The sequence below is a fragment of the Strigops habroptila genome, chromosome 8 (genome assembly GCF_004027225.2).
Source record: "Strigops habroptila isolate Jane chromosome 8, bStrHab1.2.pri, whole genome shotgun sequence".
Classification (NCBI taxonomy): domain Eukaryota; kingdom Metazoa; phylum Chordata; class Aves; order Psittaciformes; family Psittacidae; genus Strigops; species Strigops habroptila.
Window position 1 is genome coordinate 25,799,903 of NC_044284.2, and position 21,024 is coordinate 25,820,926.

Genomic DNA, 21,024 nt, shown 5'->3' on the forward strand with positions numbered 1-21,024 from the left:
CAACAGAAAGCAGCAAACATGGCTGGTGAGGCATTGCGCTGATTTTTGCAGCATTACTTAGAAGGGAGTATGGTGATTTGTACCCGCCCATAACCAAAGCTTGCCCAGGACATGCAGGTGTCTCCCAGACCTTCCTTGCCTCATTATCTCTGCACATGTGAAAGGGTTTAAAGAGCATAAAACAGTGGAAAGCTGTGATTTTGCATCACTGCAATTACTGCAAATACGGGTGGTAATTTAGTGGAAACTGCTGTGCGTGTTGTGAAGTGTTTTGTTCGCAAAATGAGAGACAGAAACCATTATTTTTCTCTCTTTCCACCCACACGACTTAGAGACAACCTCCTGCCATCAGAGCTTGCTGAAGGGGCAGCTGCTGATTGTCTAAAATCTACAGGTCTTTTTGAGCTGATGGAGCAAAATGAAATCCAGCCTTAAAAGCAGGAAAGCACCCAAGTTAAGTAAAGAAGAGAATTAGCACGTCCATGTTGCCTCACCCTCAGTTCACAGCAGGACTAAGCCGCACTGGGGGCTGTTGCAGCCTGATGAATCGTGACAGATAGCATTTACATGGCTCTGAAATGTTAGGAAGAGCTGAGCATCTTCCCCTGGGGAGTCAGGGAGCTTGGGAGCCTAGGCAGATATTGACAGGTCACCCTAGAAACTTGTGAGGAGACGTGGAGATAGTGTGTTTTCCTGGAGCACTCAGAAATACAGTGTCTTTGCTCAGCCCAAGCTGTGACTTGTCCAGCTGCTCTCTGGTTTGACATCGCCAGGCTGAGAAGCTGTCTGTGTGTGTGTCTTGGGAGAAGTTCAGAGAGGCAAAAGCCCTGCAGATGTGGTTGGTGCTGGTCTCACCAACATCACAGCTCTGGGAGTGCCAAAGAGAAGCATCACCCAGAACTCTAACAGTTTTGCACCAGGATGGCTCGGAAGAGGCTCAGTGATGGTGGAGAGGAGAGGAGAGCTTGTCCGGGTGGGAGGGGAGGTCCCTCTTCTGCCTGTTCCTTCCCCTCCCTGACATGTTGCACTGATTTGCGCAGGGCCCATCGTGTTCTGGGGACCCCACAGACATTATCCTGCTGCGAGGGACAGCTCCTTCCTCACAGCGCAGGCATGGGGGGTCCTACCTCGCCTTGCTAGGTACAAGGAGGGAAATTCAGGGAGCCACAATGTCCCTTGTTACCTATTTTAATGCAGGTGCCAGGGATGGGGTTGGGGTCTGCAATTGCCACCAGCTCTCTTTGCTCAGGGGGTGCAGGGTGGCTTACTCTGGCATTTGAGTCGGGAGAGAAGCAGGGTGTGATAAGGAGGATTCATCATCATGGGAAGCAGCTGAACCAGTGAAGGTTTCTTAGGGTATGAAGCAAGCAGAAGCACTAAGGCCAAGCACAGCTCTGAAGCCCAGTATTAACTTTGTTGTTCCCCACTCTGCAGGTCACAGATGAAGGATGTTGAATGTGCTGCAGCAGGAAAGGGCAATTGGAAAGGGTCTCTGCTTTCATCAGGTTTTCTTGTTACTTGAAACAGTCTCTCTCTTTCAGGGAACAAATTACATATTTTATTCATTTTCTGTGCAGAAAGGAATGGTTCTGGAGCATTAATGGGGATGTTTCTAAGCAACGTTGTTTTCCCACCACCAGCTTCAGGAACAGTTACTTTTTTTTTTTTTTTACATTTTTGTAGCAATAAGCCAAACTATCTGCAGTTTATACACAGGAAAATGGTGTAATGGTTTCTCTAGTTTTACTTACTTGAATGGGTGGGGGGATGTATCACTGCCTTGGGGCTCTCCCTGCACCCAGGAAGGTGGTTGTAGGCGTGCGAGGAGGGCTGAACCGTGCAGCCCTCCTTTCTGTAGCAGAGGTGGAGGATGTCCATGAAGACACCTATATACAGGTATCTGCACCTGAAGGTGCCGATGCCTCCCCCAGGTGCTGGCTGTGTGCTCTTTCTGATTCCCTCTGCTCTGTTCATAAGCCCCCCTCTCCTCTCCCACCTCCTTCCTCCCATCTGTTGCTCCCTGCATGGTTTTTGCACACTGGAATACTTAGAAATGCCTGGGGAGCGTCGGGTTTTGCCTCCCCTGCACACCTCCCTCGTGCCGAGCTGTCATCGTGGCTGCAGGCACTGCAACGTGGGCACCAGGAGCCAGCACGCACTTACAGAGTGGACCTGGGACTCCCACCTGCCATCCCTTCCTTGCACCCCCTGGGGCTTGTGAAACGGCACCCAGGGGTCACCTGTCACCGGGGCTGCTTTGATACAACTGACTGTGCAGGATCAGTCCCCTCGGTTCTGCATTTCTGGTAGAGGTTGGTTTCTGTGGGCAAAACCACCAACACAGGGCAATTAAACTGGGGTTGGAACAAGCAAAAAACAGCATTATCTGATTTCTGTAAAGCTCTTCAAAGCTTGATGATTCTTCTGTGGGTGTGGAGTTGAAAGTGTTTTAGTCATTGTATGTGTTATTGCAGAGATTTAATTTAAAACTTATGTTTTTCCATAGAAAAACCTCTCACTCTTTCTGTCTCTCATTCCAGATAGATAGATAGATAGATAGATCAACAGGCAGATAGGATGGTTATCCTGATCCCATTGTACAGATAGCTATAATGGTAGTAGATAAGCTTAAAGCAGGGTTACTCAGTGCACCTCAGACTGAAGCAAACCTGTTTAGCATCTTTGTCTTCCAAACAGCCCAACTGTCACTTACTGCTTTAAAACCTTAAACTTTTCATTTTTAGCCTCCACCAAACATGACGCTGTTTTGGAGATATTTCCAGGATGCACAGCGGGGAGACTGTTAGCACTCAGAGCTGACCCAGGCTGGGATCAGCTTTAGCTTTGCTAAAGCACAATGCAGCAGGTAAGCTCAGCCTAGTGTCAGACACTGAAGTTTACCCATACATGGAGCCAGATGTTTTTTTTGTCCCCTTCTGCAAAACAGAGGGGAACTGAGGGGGTTATGGGGGCAGAATCTGATGCAGGTTCAGACATCTGGTGGTGCAGCAGCCCCGCCTAGAATCATGAAGATTTAGGCTGATTTGAGTGTGTGTTAATGGAAGTGACTGAACCCAAACACTCCCCACTCCAAACAACAAAAGGCAGCTGCAAAACAAATCTCCCACATGGATAACTAAGATGTGTTTTTTGTAATTGCGTTGTCCCTTAACTGTAAGAGGAACCACTTGCAGGTTAATGAGTTGATTAAGCAGTACAGGTGTCTCAGACTATAAATCCCTGACGGGAGGGGGTGGCTGCTGGCTCAGGTGGTTGTGTCCTCATGTGGGGACTTGTGATGGGCCAAGCTGCTGCTCTGTGTGCTATGGGAAGCCTCTGGAACCTGAATGATGATGCTTGTGCTGCGGTGGGGCTGGAAGATCGACAGTGAGGACTTTTAAAGAAGGGAATTGCTCTTCTCTGCTTCTTGAAGTGCGAGGGGAAATGGGTTTCCTTTGCACCAGAGCTGGGTGCTGGGGTAGGTGCTCTCTCCTGTTGGGGTACATGGGGAGCTGGGTCTGTGTGGTTTTTACATGCATCACAGATACCCCCTTGCTGGATGTGGCTCTGGAGGGATGGGAAAAGCACCTGCTGGTGGTGACTGAAGGGTGCTCAGCATTGCCTGGGCGGGTTCCCTACAGCCTGGTGTTATGGCTGTCTTCAGTGCTGCAGCATTTGCTGCCATTGATGGGCTTTCTTACCAATTCCTCTACACTAGAATTAATTAAAAGTGAGTAATTACAATTGCTTTCTGCCCTTTGCCACAGGAGACAAATACCATGCCTGCCATATGGCATGGGCTGCTTTGTAGACATGTTTTCTCCCCCACCTTCTCCCCCTTTTCCTTTAATTAAAGAGACTGTCAGCTCTGAAAATCCCCCAGACCTAACTAGGTCCTGGTGTGCTGTGCCACTGCCTGCACAGCACCAGGCTCAGCTGTGGCCTGTGGTGATGCTTTGCTGCTAGGTGTGAGAGCCCTGCCAGTGGTGTGGGAGGGCATCGGAGTCTCTGGTTTCTATGCATGGTTTTGGGGGGCTTCCTTTACCCCAGTGAATGTGGAGGTACCTGGCAACGATGCAAACACAGGAGCTGAGTTAGGCACTTCATTAAAGCCCCACCCTGCAGCTGCCTGGTTGCATGGGGCCTGGTTCGGGGAAGGGTTCAGCTACTGCTTGTCCCAGGAGAGACTGAGGTGCTTGGCCACAAAAAGAGGACCTTCCCCTCTGCCAAGACCCAGGTACCTTTCTGGGAGGGTGCAGGGCTGTGCTATTGTGTGTTGCGTTATCAGAGGTTAGTCATAAAAACGGAGGGTTTATTTATTTATTTTTACCAAATCTTTCCTCTGGATACTTTCTGCCAGAGCCAAGCCTTGTCCTCTCCAGGGCTCCCATAGCCTCACTGCTCTCTGGCTTTCCTCTTGTTTTCTGTGTTGCCAGGGATCTCCGTGCCTGCTCCTCCTGGGAGCTCTCTGCTCCAGGCTCATCTCGCCTACCTCCTGTTTGCAGCCCTCCTAAAACTTGCCTCTTCCCCACGTGGACAGGGAGGCTTTTCTGCAAGGACAGCCAGCTCAGCCTTGTGATGCTGTCCGTAACCCAGCTCAAAAGAGCAGGCAGGAGGGCACGATGCACAGCTGTGCAGTTCTCACTGCCTGCCAGATATCTATCTATCTATCTATCGATCTGAATTCTATATTCATTTTGCTCTGGTTCAGCTCTGACTGCACTGTCAGCACTTACCCTTCTGAGGAAATAATTAAACTAAAAATTATCATAAAAGCCATTAAGGAAGCATTGGGTGAGTGCAAGAGGCAAAATGAAGATGGGGAGTTTTTCAGGTCTTTAACAATTCTTACTGTGGTACCATGTTAAATGAAGTTTAGGCAGGGGCCAGACTAGGCATCACTGGTTTAAGGTTAAGGATTGTGTCCTTCTCATCTATGTGCAATTTTACTTGAAAAGGTTTTCCTCTGCTTGGTGAGACGAGTCTTTAACGATTATAGGATTATAATTGGCCACCCCTCATGTACCTTGGGAATTAATTGGGACAGCAGCATCACATTGAAAGGCTGGGGTTTTTTCAGCATGAAATGGTTTAGTGTTATTAAAAAGCTTGCTTGAGCAGAGGAGATTTGGAAGAGGCTTCCTAGCTTTTCCAATGAAAAGGCTTTCCTAGTGGCATAATGTAGTGGATTTGAAAAAATAAAAAGCTTTGGTTAAGTACTGCAGAAACTTCCTAATAGGAAGATACAGTGGAGCATATCTGTAAAGGAGGAGCTAGTGGGTCTGAGCAGGGCCACCACTACCAACAGCCAGAAAGGGCTGTCCCTGCAGCAAAGGAATGGCACTATCTACCTCAGGCTGCACCCAAACCTCTGGTAGGTCGGATTTTGCAAGACAAGCCTAGTTGTTATGTGTCAGAAAACAGGGGAATAACCCCACCATTAGGCTGTTGTGGCTTTGTCCTTTTTGCCCCTTTTCAGTTGCAGCCTGAGACACCGTATGCCAGTCTCCACAAGTGCAGGGAGAGCCTGTGAAACACAAACCTGTAGCAAGCTCCAAGGTTTTCTTAATAGAGATATTCCATACAATTAACACTTACAAATATAACTTATGCTGTTATATGCAGATTTGTGTTGATGAAGTGATGCCCATACATGCCCTGGGGTGGTTAGGAAGATTGCAGGGTAGCTTGAGTAAAGCTTGTAAAAGCAGTGAGGGAAAGACTTTCCAGCTGACTTGTAAGTCTTGCTTTGTCATTACAGGAATAATTTCAGACTTTCTGGTAGCCAGCAATGCCCTAGGATGCTATTCCCATCAAATATCCTTCCTGGGAAGGAGTTAAATGAGCTTAGGGCTGATGCACAGTCAAATTATTCTCACTTTTCATTGCCAAACATTCATTTCAATTTTAAAGCTTGGGTTCTTGCCCTTTTAATGAAAATTAACATTTCAGACATAATCTAATCTTCCTATGTGGCCACATTACAAGGAAAAATTCCCTGAGAATGGATTTCCTCCTCCTTTGCTCCTGAGACTCCTGAAAAGCTAATTTTTTTCCCCTGCCTTTTTACCATCAGGCTTTATCCCAGGTGCCTCTTGTTGCTCTCATCACCTCTCTATATTCCTGCAGAATGCATTTGTCCTCTCTTTTCCCTTTGCATTGCTTTTTGACTTCCTGGTACTGAACCAAAGAGTTCTTCAAGTCTAAAGTTGCTGTCTTGGCTTTTCTCATGCATGTTGAACCCTGGCTCCTCAGATACGTAACAAGCTGTTCTTGCCCATCGTTCAGATCTGCTACATGACTCTATCTAGTGTTTTCCTTGGTTTTGCCTATAACTTTGCCCACAGCAAAGTGGCTAACGAGCAAAATGCCTCTTTTCCCCCAGCTTTGGGGAGCTGTAGGCTTTTGCAGTGCTTTACACATATGCAGGGCTGGTTCTGTCTTGTGGCTGGTTTCCATGTCCCTGCGCTGACTGGTGTCAGCCCATAAGCACTTGTCTCATTTAGCCACTTGTTTCTAGCACAATAATTAACTCTGGCTTATTCAGCAGTACAGCAGGTCCAGAACCAAAGTATCTTTTCTGAGTATAATTTTTTGTGTTTAAAAACTAAGTTTTATGGTGGGGTTTTAATTCTGTTTTTAGTTTCCATTTATGAATTAGCAGCTGTAGTGGAACACAGGGAACCATGCTTGGTCTACAGCTGGGGTTGGAACTGCTGATAAGGAGCAGTGCATCTTCTGGAAACAAGGGAGATGGGAATTATAATCACAGAAGCAAATTTGAGAGTGCTTTGTATCCTTGAGTCATAGAGACCTAATAACTGCTGCCCAGGCAGAGGCTCTGCTCTTTGCTGCAGTCTGGGAAGAGGCGTAAGCATTTGAACAAAGGTTTTCCAGATCCCCATGCATCTGAAATAACCCCTTCACCCTTGGTCCTGATGCCCGCTCTGTTAGGGTGCTGCCTGCCAGACTGCCAGGCAGAAACCCCAAACTCACTCCAGGCAAAATCCCTGCAGCGCTGGGGACTGTGCCTCTGAGTGTGAGGTCTATGGAGGATGAGGAAGGAGCAGGAGCAGATATGGTATATGTGCAACTCTCTCCACTAGCAAGAGAAAATGAGAACTTTATTTTCTTGGTGAAGACCTGGCAAGTGGTGGAGAGATTAGTAACCAGCCCTGTGTCTGTGCTGCCTGTTTGGGTCCTGCTGCTCAAGTTGCTCCTTTCCAGCAGGAAGGTGCCATTCCCTGCTGGCTGTGAACTCCCAGCCCCAGAGGGTGCTGGGCTAACACCTCCTTCCCAGCCTTTTCCCCACCAGGGCCATTCTCACATGCTGCCTGGTTGTTTGTGTGGTATTAGCTGGCATTTAGCAGCAGTAGCTGCTCCTGGAGGCTGCCAGTACACAGATGCTGTCATGGATGCCAGCTTCTCAAAGTGGTGCTTACCCATCAAACACCGCCAAGAACTCGTGCTTCCTTGGGAAATGGATGCGCCCTCTGTTTGGAAAAGCCTAGTCAAGGAAAATGTCATCCCTCCCTACATGTTGTTTTGGTACCTTGGTGTATTTTTAACAACATCCCTGACTTGCAAGCTGTGTTTTCAATGAATCAGGCATTCATCTCCTGCGCCTGTGAGCCCAGTGCAATCTGGCAAAGCTGCCGGTGCTGCGGGAACAGTTGTGTTAGCTCAAACTCCCACCTGCACAGGGAAAATGTCACCTTTGGTTTAAGCCAGGAAAGAAGCACCATGTTAAACCAGCACGCAAGGCTGGGCTCTTCGGGGCTTTGTGTCCCCATGTCTTTTGCTGTCCCCTGCCCTGTTTGGTTCCAGGTACTGGGACAGGGCAATACCACCATGGTATGCTTGCCTGTTCCCTGGAGAAGCAAACTGGAAAGTTTTAAGTTAAAATACGTCTGTCTTAGACCTACAAACAGAGTGGTGCTTTCTTCCACTTCATGAAGTTAGTGCCCTATTGCCTTCAATGTAATGAGCGGGGCTATAAATATCCTTTATTAGAGGTTTCAGTGACATCGGTGCTTCCAGTGGGGTTTGCACAGCTCCTGCTGTGGGCCCTGAGTGGGGCTGGCCTGTGCCTCTGCCGTAAAACCATATTCTTTGTGCAGCTTCCACGCGTCTTTCCTCATCCCCTTCCCTCAGGTGGATTGTTCCATGCCCAGGCTTAGGTACTTTGGCTCTGCTCTGCCATAGCCTGGGTTTGGGCAGCACAGCGGTGTGACAGCATTTTGCTTTAGCCTTTGATTTTAAAAGAATTCAGGAACAAGGTGCTGAACACCTTTTGAGTCTTGCTCGTGGTGCAAGTTTGGGATAAAGAAAATGGGGGCAACCTCAGATTGCTGCCTAGAAGCAGTATGGAAGGTGCCATGGCAGGGAGAAGTCCTGGGTTTAAAACTCTTGGTACTTCTCTGTGTGTGTGGCAGAGTTGGGCAGTGATTTGTGGGGAGCAGTGCAATTGCTCCAGTTCTGCAAAGTGCAAGGGAAACTGAGTATCAGTGAGAGGAGAAGCAAGGTAGCTGCTGTACTAATGAAAGGGGGGGGAAGGCGTGCAAGTGCTGATTTTTTTTAATCATTTGCTTCTAGGTAAGGCAAAGTGATCCTGAGAGACTGGAGGCTCCTGCGATGTCCTCTTTAATGGCTACTTTCTCCTGCAGCAGCACCTACTTCCAATTTGAAAAGAGCTTGGTTTTTTGGTTGGTTTTTTTTCCCTCCTGAAAGTGTGGTTAAATAGTGTCAGCATAAACTCCCAGGAGCAATGGCAGTGCCAGGTATCTGAGAGGCAGGCTGGGCTGACTGCTCCAGGCAGACAAGGTCAGGGTTCAGAGATGGAATGACCTGCTCAGGACTTTAACAGCAGCAAATAGAACTGCTGGCACTGTGGCTGCACAAGTGGGATGTCAGGTACCACCGCTCATGGATGCTCATGGGGGAACACCATGTCCTCCCTGCCTGGCGTTAGCAAGTGCCAAATAGAGACGAGATTGACCAGAGCAATAATGCTGGTGCACTGACTGATAATTACTAACTAAAAGAAGCATGAAAACAGCATTGTCCCCTCCCCTCCTGCAGCCAAGCACTGCTGGTGGGACCTGGCTTTGCCCAGCCTCCGTGTCCTGTCCAGTGAAGCCTGTGGGTGCGTGCAGAGCACCTAGCTGCGTCCGGCTTCAGAGAGGACGGGGGTGAGGCAGACCTTGGGTTGCAGGGGCAATGGCCTCCATACAGCACTTCAGCATCCTACAGGTAAAGCACATGAGTGTCAGCTAGGCAACAGATGTATAAAAAGATAACAATATAAAAAGACCATTTCTAGCCTTGAAAATATTGCTGAGAGCTTCCACTGCTGGCCCAGAAAAACCCAAGCCGTCCATGATAACTTGGGAGGGCAATGGCAGAATCCTGCCACGCTTTCCTGGCTGATCCCCAATCCCATGCTGTCCCTCTGGAGCCCCTGCACTCTGTGCACAGGACTTCCCTGTGGAAGAGAACTGAAGCCATTTGGTGGTGCTCTGCCCTGGTACCCGTAGGCACAGGCACTCCAGCAGCTTTGCCCAGGGAGGATGTTCAGTCTGTGTGTGGCTGGAGCAGCCAGTGACAAATGGGCACCTTGGGCTTCATCAGAGTCAGGGTTTGCTGGCCTTGTCATCCCGACTGCTATCCCAGCCACTGCTCCCAGCGCAGCCACCCCTGGTGCTTTGCATGGGCTGCTGCTGGTTCAGTGCTGGGGACTGAGCTCATTAATTGTCTTAGACTAGGGAATTAGTGCAATGGAAGCATAAAGGGCTTTTACTGTCCGGTTACTTAGAAACCAACCATTGATTTTACTTGGCAATTTTGCAGTTTCTGGGCATGTGTGTCTGTCTATATATGTATATGTGTGCAATATGTCTATACATATATGTACACCCAGAAGATGCAAAATAGATGTAAACATATACATATAGATTTTTTTCTTGGTGGTTTTCATATTATTTTTTTAGGGGGGTGGAGGAGAACCAGGTCTCAAGAACTGTTGCTTTTTCAGACAAATTACTACTTTGCTATAGGACGAGTAATCAAACGAGTGGCTGCGTGCTTTTAAGCAGCATGAGGTCTGCACTGGGAGGTGAGCCGTGCTGGGAGGGCTGGTTTTATCTGGTTTTGGGCCGTTTTATCTGGTTTTGGGGCTCCATGTGTTGGTGTGTCTGCTTTGCTTTCACACTGCCCACCTGTTAACTAGAGCGTGCAGTTGAGTGAAATGCTTGCAAGCAAGCAGAGGGCTGAAAAAGATTGGAGTAGCTGGGGGCTGTGACCTGGCGATGCTCTCCAAGCTGGACCATGGGCTCAGGCAACCTCCTCCCTAGCTGCCAAGTGGCTTCTGAGCTCATTTTGCAAGAGGGATTTTGCACTGCGAAGACTTGGCATTTTCAGTATCAGCTCTTGACTATAGATGTAAATTTTTCCAAGTACCCAGGTCACATATGTGCTAGGTAAATGGCAAAGACAGCTTTGGAAATCCAAACACCGTATTTCTGTCCAGATTTGTTGATGGACCAGACTTTGCAAAAAGCTGGTTATCACTCTCTGGAGGAAAACTGGGTTCAAGTGTGTGTGTGCTTTAGCCCCCAAAGCCCCCAGTTTGTGGAGGGATGAGCCCTGATGTGGTTTTATGGCCTGTGGGGACAAGGGACCTCTGAGGAAGGAGAACAGGACAGCCAGCCAGTGGGCTGAGACACTGAGACAGACCCTGCTACTGGGTGGAGTGATGTGAATGCTATAGGGTTTCATGCATGGATATGTGTATATATGTATGCACTTATATAAAGTGGTATATAAAAAGAATATGTATATGCATATATATAAAGGGTAATGTGTGTATATATGTATTTATATCTATGTAGAGAGAGGAGTACACCTCCATGGCCAAGCTGTCCCCTGTCAGCCATGTAACTACGCAGGGACAGAGACAGACTTTGAAAGGCAAGGAATAGGTTGGTGAGAAAGAGGACTTAAAAAAAGCTCTTCTAAGAAATACATGTAAACTGTAAATGCACAGTAGCACTTGATTTCTTCAAAGAGCACTGTGCAGCAGGTGGGCTGTCTCAAGAAGTAACGTGGAAATCCCAATCCTGTGAGCCTGGGCTCCTCTTTCCTGCCAGAAGTGTTGCAGCTCTGTCTGGAGCACGCAGGCAGCTGCTGGGTATTTGCCTTTGAACTTTCAGAGGGTTATGCTTTGTGCTGCTGAGGAGGGGAGGATGGGTATCACTTGTGCTATTCCGTGCATGGATGGGTTTTGGTATGCAGGGGTCCAGCTGTGCTTTCACTTGAAAAAATAATAAAAAAGAAAAATAAAAAGGGGGGGTAGATGGGGGTGGGTGGGAAAATCAGGTCAGTGCTTGCCCCAATCCGTGCTGTGAGCCCAGGGGCTCGTGTGCTGGAAATGCAGCTGCAGCTTTTCAAGTAGCTGCTTGAGGACAAATTCCTGTCTCTCCCAAAATTTTACGTTCCCAGCAGCAGCGCTAGATTCTGACAGCAGCGGCATTGCAGGTGGGAACCCTGCCCCACGGGCTGCCTGCTGGAGTCAGGCTGGCTCTCCTGACCCCCTGAGATGCCTTTGGTTGCTCTTCTACATGGGAAATCGTGCCATGTGAAAAGGTCACAAAATGAAGCGTGTAAAAATGGAAAGAGCTGACAGCAGGGCATGACCTGTGCTAATGCTGGGTGTTTCATCTGACCCCTTTCACTGTGCCCTGCTTGTGAGTGAGCAGGGCTTTTCCTTTTTCTTTTTTTTTTTTTTTATTTTTTATTTGGCTTTAAATAATCAGGAGCAGCAAAGTGCAGTGGTTTTATTTATTTATTTTTCTTTCTCCAGTGCTCTGCAGTGGAAGGTAGATAGATGGTCCTTAAATTATACCTTGATCTGGCAAAAAAATTGCACAGATCCAACTGTAATGTAAAGTTTAAAGCAGGAGGGTATAATTAAAAGGGTATTTTGTACTGCAGCGATAGGCTGAAGTTAGTGTAGAGGTTTAATGTATGGCACATTTCATGGCCTCCAGTCTAATTATCTTGTCTCCAGCCTGGCACTGGGAGGTGAAGAGAAGGGTAATAACTTTATCTCACTGATGCTGAAAAGCAGACAGTGTTAGGGATCAAGGCGCTGCTTCCCCTCTGGCTGGAAAATCGCGGGCTATTTTGTTCATGGGGAATGGATGATTGGGAGCCCCACTGTAGTCAGACCAGGGGTCTGTGATGAATGCGAGTGTTCTGACAAGTGTGAGGGTGAATAAAAAAAAACCAACCAGTGAAGCTGAATAAGGTGGATACTTTGGTGTTAATACAATGAATACCAAACAATGATGAAAGTGAAAGGAACATGCATGCCTTATTCAAGGGACCCAAACAACATCAGATGTGAGATACATCTGGATGTATTTGAGTATATTCCCAGCCCCAGGAGCACTCAGAGCTTCTCCCAGAGCCTAGTGAGGCCAAGGGTGATAGCAGCGTATCCACACTTCTCCAAACTGAGTGGCCAGCATCCCAGCTGATGGAGAGTCTGCCTCTTCAGAAGAAAACAGATGATTTAGACAAAACCAGGGACTCATCTTGTCTAGCTGCTGGTATCCCATGGGGTTAAGTTATGTGTCCCTTGAGAACTTAATGATATTTTCTAATTATTTTCTTTTCCTTCCAGAAACCTTGGAAAATCCGGACTGAGAGTTTCATGCCTCGGACTGGGTGAGTAACCTCCATGCCCACTTGCACTTACTGCAGCCACACACTGCCCTGGACTGTAGTGGTAGCTGCTCTCGTGTTTCAGTAAAAAGTGTCCTTTCCCAGAGCCCCAGCCTGTGCTCAGCCTTGCAGATGGCTCACGGCAGAAGCTCTTACGTGTGTTAGGAGCTCTGTGCGTTAGCCACAGTGTGAGGCAGTGCTTTCCACCCATAGCACTCGAGTGGAACTGTGTGAGCATTTGTGACATAAAATCCTTCTAATACAAGCTGATTGCCACGAGGGACAGCCCACAGAGATGTCTGTGAATGCCCCCAAGGGCTTTATGCATCAGAGCTACAGTCTCGGTGGATGACGGTCTGCCCGGGCTGTGGGCAGATTGTTATTTTATCCAGTTTGTGTACCGTGTTATTTCTGTTCCATACTGGTTTGGAAACTAAAGAATATCTTATCAATATTTTATCTTATCTATATTTTATTAAAAAGGGCATCTATAAGCACTGCGGCAGGTACATGCTGGCCCTGCGGGTCCTGTATTGATGCTGCAGTTCCTGCAGAGTTTAGTACGTTGCTGATGGCCTTGAGCTGCCCAGTAAGAGTGTGTGAGATGGACTGGACAGCTCCTGATGGTTTTACTCATGCAAGTAATTTCTTTGATGGCAATTGAACTGCTCACATGAAGAATGCTTTAAAGTGTGTGTGTGTTTATATATATATATACACACACCAAACAAAAATCAAACCAAACACTGTAGAAAGGAGGAGGCTGTTGGAGGCTCTTTTTCTCCCTGTGAGCAGCTTCCCATGGTGCAAGACTGGGGCATCAGGAGTGTGAAGGCCCTGGGAATACGCAGAGACCCTCAAGGGATGGATGCTCTGCTCTGCCTAGGCCTCACATTAAATGGGGGTCCTTGTTCCTTTGGGAGTCAGAGGTGCTGGCACGGGGAGGTGGAGGTACTGATATGTCTTTAGGAAAGTGGTTGGGTGTGCTGGGTTCCTAAGCTGCTGCCTCAGGGGTAAGTGGGTGAAGGCAGGAGCAAGCAAGGACCTGGCTCTGCTTGCGTTTGGTGCCTGCTGTGCCTGTGGATGTCCCCTTCCAGCTCTCTGCTCCATCCCAGCTGGTGCCGGTTGTGCTCACAGGACAGGTGCTTGAGGCGTTAGTTAATTTCTTTCAACACCCTTTGAGATTTGATTTTAAAATAGAGTGAAATGTGAAAGTCACCCTGTATCACAAGTCATATAAATAAGGCCTATTCCGCCAAGAAGAGCTCTTCTGGTTAAAATATATCCAGGCTTTGAAAGGAGTTGTTGTCTTATCTGCACAGAGATTTTATTTATCATCCTTACAGTTTCACCAAGAGCCAATGTTGTTGTGGTGGAGAAAAGCTACGGGAAGGAAGTAGCAGCAGGAAAAAAGGTTTTGCAGAGCTTTTCTTTAATTTCAAGCATGTGGAACTGCAGCAGCATCTAAATATATTGTGCCTTTGTGAGCGCAGCTGTGCAGGATAAGGGGGCTGAGGAGGGAGCAAGTGGCTGTTCTGGGCACAGGCAGGGCTGGGGGAGAGCTGCTGGGCATCCATTTGGAGCCAGGCATCTCAGCCTGTTCCCAAAGCAATGAGCCCTGTGGCCCTTGCTGTGTCTGCAGGAATAGGGGACAACTGGAAAGCCTGAAATTCAGTTGCCACCTTCTCTTGAATGTACAGGTATTTCTTCTGTAGCACAGCACGTCCTCCCTCCCACTGCAGATCCATCAGGTGTCTGCTTCGAGTGCCGGCTTATATGACTTTTCTAAATAGCTTCTCTTTTGCAGTTCCCTAAAAGATAAATGTGTTTCCCTAAACTCTCTGCAGCATGAAAATCTAATTTAAGGTTCACTGAAGTTTTGATGGCTCAACAATCTTCCTTAAAAGCCTTCCAAAATCTCAGCAAGGTGGGAGTGTGCTTCATCCTGTAGGAAAAAGTGGAGAAAAATGTGAAGCAGGACAGAAATCGCAGGCAGGCAGTGCTAAGGCGATGTATACCCTTTAATTACGTCCTGCTTCTCCTAGCTCATGCTCTAATTAATTCGTTTGCTGGGTGCTACTTGCAGTGTAAGAAGTGTTGAGTGAGTCCACGAGGTCAGATGTGTTAGCAGCGAGTTTTGCAAGCAAAGACATTTGGGAAGGGTTGCTGTGATGGTGGCTGAGCACAACTCCGGGTCACTGAACCTCCCACCAGAGCTGGGACTGCTCTGCTGGGCGAGGTCCCCTGGAACCAAGCTCCTGCAGCATCCTGGTGCTGATCCCTGTTCTCAGCCCAGCTGGGCTTTCACCTCCTCTTTTGAGCAAGTTAACACTGGGTGAGGCTTTAATTGAGGAATCTTAACAGTTTAACCCTGGGCAGATGCACGAGCTGGTGTGAGGCCCTATCTGTGATGCCGGTTCTGAAATGTGAGTGTGATGCAGAGGAAAAAATAAGGTCATGATTTTTTCGCAGTTAGTTCAGAGTGAATTCTGCCTGTGGAGGCTGCCCGCTGATTTTTAGAAAATGCTGGGACACGCTCCCACAAGGTGATTAGCCCCAACTCCAAGGAACTGAGCAGCAGGACAAAACCAGCCATCCCGAACCCCAAAATCCAATTCAATATATAAGAGCACACAAGAAACCTTCCTGCAGCCACTGGCAGGATACCCTGTGCCTGCAATTGGGTGCAAAGCCAGACGTTTAGTGAGCAGAAGGGGTCAGCTGCTGACATTGCCTCTTGGTGTTGGCTTTGGGGAAAAGCTTTTGGAAACCCAACACCAAATATCCACTGACCTGGGATGGTGGTGGAGGGATCTGATTTGCACCCAGGTACTTGAACCTTGCAGGGCTGAGCATTTGCTTGTCACTCGAGTACCAGACCAGACCCATGTGCCAGATCTCCATGTGGCATCGTCCTCGCCGGGAGCAAGCCAGGGATAAAACTGTACTGGCAGGAGGTGAAGCTTTGGCTTTCAGCCAGGAAGCCTTTTTCTTTCTTTTCCCCTGCAGAGGTGACACATCTGTGGACAATGGGATTGTTGAGTGGTCAATTTTGCATTGGTAAATAACCCACTGATAATCACACCCTGCTAGGCTCTGGGATGCTTTGGAAATGGAGCTAAATCTAGTTTTAATACAGAAATTCCACAGTCAAAGGTGAGAATACCCTGTTGGGAAATTGTTTTCCAATGCAAGGGAACAAGGTGATGGGCAAGGGACAGGAGCAGGAGGTCTATCTGCCACTGCCATGCTGTGTCATGGCGGGGTTGTGCTTATAGAGAGTGAATTGGAGTATACAAGAGAACGACAATGACTTACTAAGGAGAAAAAGTGATGATTTAAAAAATATACATCTAGTATATTTTTCTTCCAACATACTCCCATTGGCTGAGTCATCCTCAGTCATCGTTTGAAATGCCAAGTGTACCTTGCAATTTCTGCAGTGACTTTTCTTTAAATTAGAGCTGGGCAGCAGCTGCAGCCCCAGCAGCTGCCCTGGCTGGTTTCGGCATAGGTGCCCTACATCAAATGCCTGGGGGAATTGTGTGCTGCCTTCCCTGCTGCTGGCTCTGGCTGGGATTGTACCAGAGCATCTCGCTTTCCCGACCCCATCTGATGCTTTAGACATCACCTTGTTGAGCAAAATCTTACCTCCCTGGCTGCTTTTGCAGTGAGCAAGGAAAAAAAGAATACCACCCATGTGGTCCCAATGATGTTTGGATAGGGTTAGGATTCTCGGCTTCTTGCATTCCCCGAGCTAGGTTTGGGAGTACGGGGAGAGATAGGCAGATCCAGGGCAGGTACATATTGCATATATTTACTGCTTGTATTTAAAGAGATAAAGCACTCACTATTCTTGCACAAGCCATTGCCAGCTCTTGGGCTGCTCTCCATGTGCCCAAACACTTGAGCATTTTGCCTCTCCGTTACACACTCTGTTGCTCGTTGGGGCATGGTTTGTGTTGTAAGGTTGTAGCCACTGAAATTCAAGAGAGGATGTGCAATCCATCAGGTGTATAAATAGTTGCCTTTCTTCTCACCTGTGCTGGGGACCTGCATGCGTACTTAAGCAAAGAAATCACTTTGGGATAAACAGTCTCAACCCATTTTTCAGTAGAAATGCATTTTAATGTATTCCCATAAAAATAACACTTCTGAAGCTTTAACATGGAAATTAGGCTTCATTTGGATTTTTTTTTTTCTCATATGCATAAAGAAGCTTAATGATAAACTGAAACCTATTTTCATTTTTACCTTTATTGTGCATGACCAAAGCGTATTTAACTCCCAGGATGAAAGTGCCTTTCCTGAGGTCTATAGCTGTCAGGATGTAGCAGGGCAGGCAAGGGTGCCTGCCTGCTGCAGGGCAGCTCTGGGCTCAGTGCGTGCTACTGCTGCCTGATTATTGCCCTTACAGAGAGTAGAAGTAGATGCAATATTAGTTAAAAATACGTGCTCTTTGCTGATTCTTTTTAATTCAGTAGCATTAGCTGTGTTACATGTTTCTGTTCCATGAAATCTTTGCTTTTCCAGAATTTGGGTTATTCTGCAGGAAATCAAGAGTTTCAGTTTAAATGCCCAGTAAGCATACATGTTTAATAATAACTTTATCTGCACTTGAAGAAACCATGTATAAAGTAATTCGAATTGAACATTTTTGAGGGAAAGAGAGCAAGATTCTCCTAACAGTGACAACTCTTCTTGTTTTGGTTCTAACAAGGGAGTGATCAAAGCAGCTCGAGCACTAGCAGCAGGCGCGCTTTCCGCGTTCCGACTCTTGCTCAGGGTTCATCTTCCACGCTTGCTGTGAGCAATGAGCTAACCAATACATTTTTAATGAAGATGTGGGAGCACTTACGTACCTATTGCATCTTCGCAAGTGCAAGCAGCCAGGGAACATTTAATTTTTTCCCTCTTAGCAACATCAGAGCTCAACTGGCACCCCAGTCTCCTCCATCTTGCCCAAATTGCACTGGGTCTGAACCCCTCTGGCCTCCTTATGAAGGGATGATATAAGGCAGAATTTTAAATTCTGGGGAATTTTGTGTGAGCCACATGAGCATTGACCTATCCATTAAATGAGTAACGTGTAGTTTTATATGTAGCTGGCGTGTAGGTCTTGAAAAGCGCTGTGGATCAAAGTGACCTTCCAACAAGCTGGCAAAAGGCACAGGTAATGTCACAGCCACCTCTCTTGTCTCTCAGCATCGCTTTCCATGGGGTGTTGTGTAAGGTCAGAGAAGTAGGGCAGAAGCGGTGTCTGCCAGGGTGAGTATGGGCTGTCTGAGCAGTGTCCCATGTGTGACCTGGCGCTTCCCCATCTCACTGCCATCTCTTCTCTTCCAGTGGCTTAGGAAATATGTATTCCTAAGATATATATGTATATATACATACATACATATATATACACACACGCATATAAAGTATATACAGGAAACAGTACACTTGTAGCTTAAGAATATCCAGGTTGATCCACATGCTGTTTCCACCACACAATATTTATTTTTTAAGCAGTGGTCATAAAGAAATAATGCCCCAAGTTTTTCCTAATAATAGACTGGTCTGCAACTGAGTCTAAACTGCAGCTACTTTTTGAGACAGCTAGTGAAAGCACTGCTCACCGGCTGTGCTGGTGTTGGGCATGGGCTTTATGGAACAGTTCCTGAGGAAAAGTCACTCTGGGTTTTAAATACTTCATGTACATAAAAGTATTTCCCCCCCCCCCAATTTTGACTTGTATGATGCTAAATGCTGAAGCACAAATTTAGGAAGAATTTCAATCCACAAATGACATGTTTCACCAGCATCATAATTTTTTTCCAATTTGTCAAATTGAAGCTTTAGAAAATGAACTCAGTTTTGCAAAGAGCTTCAGAGTTCAATAAAACTATGTATTTTGACAGCACAGAGTCCTGCCAGTGCTTCCCTGAATGGGTTCATGGGCCAGTCCCAGGTCCACACGCCTGTCCCCCCAGGAGAGAGGGGGTTCCAATGCCTGTCCCTGTCCCGCCCGGCTGCAGAACCTCTCGCTCAGGGATGCAGCAGCCTCTGAGCCAGTTAACAGGGTTTTAAACCCTTTTAATCCCAAGGAACCTGAATTTTGGTAGAACAAATTTTTGGTCTGCAAAAACCTCCTGTAGTAACAGATTATTTTGTTCTTTCTAGGGACATGGGTCACTTTTGGAGGTCAAATCTCAGATGAGGTAAGTAATGCTTGGTCTAAGTACAATGCATGACATAAAAACCAATATGAGATATTTTTAAATGAAACCATGGCTACCAAAATCAGAGGAGCCTGTTTCTGTACGAGGAAACGACAGAGAGGTACTAAGCAAAGCAACACAAAGCTTGAGCTTCTGCTTCAAAAAAACCTTAATGAAACTGATATTTCCAGAGGTCAACTTTAATAAAACCCGCCCATCTATCCCTGAAAGTGATCTTCTTTTCCACACTGTTTGGAGAGATGTTTCCTCCTTACCATTGGCAGTGGCACCGTTCGTGGAGCGGAAATTGGAAACTATTTTTGCATCATGTATGTAATCAGCAACAGTCATAAATACAGGCTGGGGCTCAGCTTACAAGGAGCTGCCTGATGAAATATTTTTTTACATAAAAAGATGAAACATGAAAATGAGCTTGGGTTTCCTATGCACTCTTGCCTGTACCAGGTGGCTCTTAATCTCAGTTAATAATCCTCTGAATGATGGGCAGCACGTGGGTTTCCTTCCATCTCAGGTTTGCTGCAGATGCTAGTCATCAAAAGGAGAGCAACCTCCCGGCTGCCTTCCCTCTTGTGCATGACAAACCCCAAAATAACTTTAGCAGGGTGAAAACAGCCCGAGAGTCTGAACTCAAAGGTTTTTTGCTTTTCAATTTGCTTGTTCTTTGGTGATATTTCTTCTGCTGACAGTGGATTACTGAGTTCATTCCTGTTTCTTGGCATTGCAGGCTGAAGAGAGATGACTTGTTTCGATTATAAATTTGTTCCCTGGCTCTCCTGTCCTCCTTGATTAGAATAAGTCAGTGCAAAGCGTTCATGCATGGAAAACGAGGACTGAAACACGGCCCTGTCTTTGGGGGATGCCCACCCTAAGGACGTTGGCTGTGCATGGGTGCCCTGGCTTGGTGCTCCCCTGCCCCGAGCTGCCAGCCCCTTCTGGGTGCAGAATCCCCCTAGGGAGCAGTGGGAATCCCGGGGCCTTGATGGGGATCATGTGAAATTACCTTCAGGTATTTACATACCCCGCAATGTCTGCTGGAGAGCCACATGACAGCCTGTCAGGTATCAAAAAAAATATCCTTTCTGTATTAAACTTCACAGATTTGCAGGATATTTTCTCTAACCCTATAAAATTCTTGGTCACTTTCTTATTAGGAAGTTCCTATGAGAAGAGATGAATTCCTCCCAGGAAGAGTCAAAGGGAAGTTGATGTAAATCCATGCACCATGTTTTGGTGTTTCTCAGGCCAGCGCACACCCTGCTGGGTGCCCTGCCAAAGGGTCTTGCTCCCCTGGGCAGGGGATGCTACACCTCTCCCTGCTCTGCTAAAGCCCATTTGTGCCTTCAAGTGCTTTTTCCCATGTGGGATGAGATGTGGCCTCTCTTGCCACCCCTCACCTCTCTGTCTCTTTTCCCTAAGGTGGCTGAGCAGCTGATGACCATTGCCTATGAGAGCGGTGTCAACTTGTTTGACACAGCTGAGGTGTACGCGGCTGGCAAGTGAGTGCCCAGCATCCCGCTCCACTTCCCTGGGGTCCCTCTGCCTGGCTCTGCTCCTCCCTGTGTCAGTCACTTGCTATGGATAAGGGTTCAGCCCTGGTGGTGCTTGGGAAGCCCTCTTCTCCTTGAAGGGGAGCAGAAAAACCTTTATATTTAGAGTAGTATTGAAAAAAAAAAATCGAACAGAAAATTAAACCAAGTCCTCTCGTAGCCAGCTGAAGACTGAAATGTATCACTTGTGCCCCTTGCTGTTGGTACAAGTAGAAAAATGTCCTGAATAAATGAAGTCAGTGTGCATTTTAATGGTGATAAATGGTCTGTGCCAGTGACAGCTCCCAGGCACAGATCCCAGCACAGGAACCACTGTGGCTGCAGCCAAGCTAATGCTCTTAATGTCACTGTGGAACTGGAGTGGGAAATATCCATCCATAATTTATCTGACTTTGGCTGATTTATACGGCTTTGTATTTAGTGTAAAAGGTGGACTGGGACATCACATCCCTGGTGTGGAAACAAAACGGCTTTGCTTTCCCAGAGCAGGTTTGAGCAGATGTAGCGCATGGGGGTGCAGGTCTGTA

At 47.2% G+C, this 21,024-nt stretch overlaps 1 protein-coding gene across 1 annotated transcript in view; it reads left to right on the forward strand.

Moving 5' to 3' along the window:
• Positions 1 to 21,024, forward strand: part of KCNAB1 (potassium voltage-gated channel subfamily A member regulatory beta subunit 1) — a 52,003-nt gene that overhangs the window by 12,963 nt on the left and 18,016 nt on the right. The window contains exons 2-4 of the mRNA XM_030494143.2: positions 12,686 to 12,729; positions 18,892 to 18,929; positions 20,367 to 20,446. Coding sequence (XP_030350003.1) covers positions 12,686 to 12,729; positions 18,892 to 18,929; positions 20,367 to 20,446 — 162 coding nt within the window. The remainder of the gene's footprint in view (positions 1 to 12,685; positions 12,730 to 18,891; positions 18,930 to 20,366; positions 20,447 to 21,024) is intronic.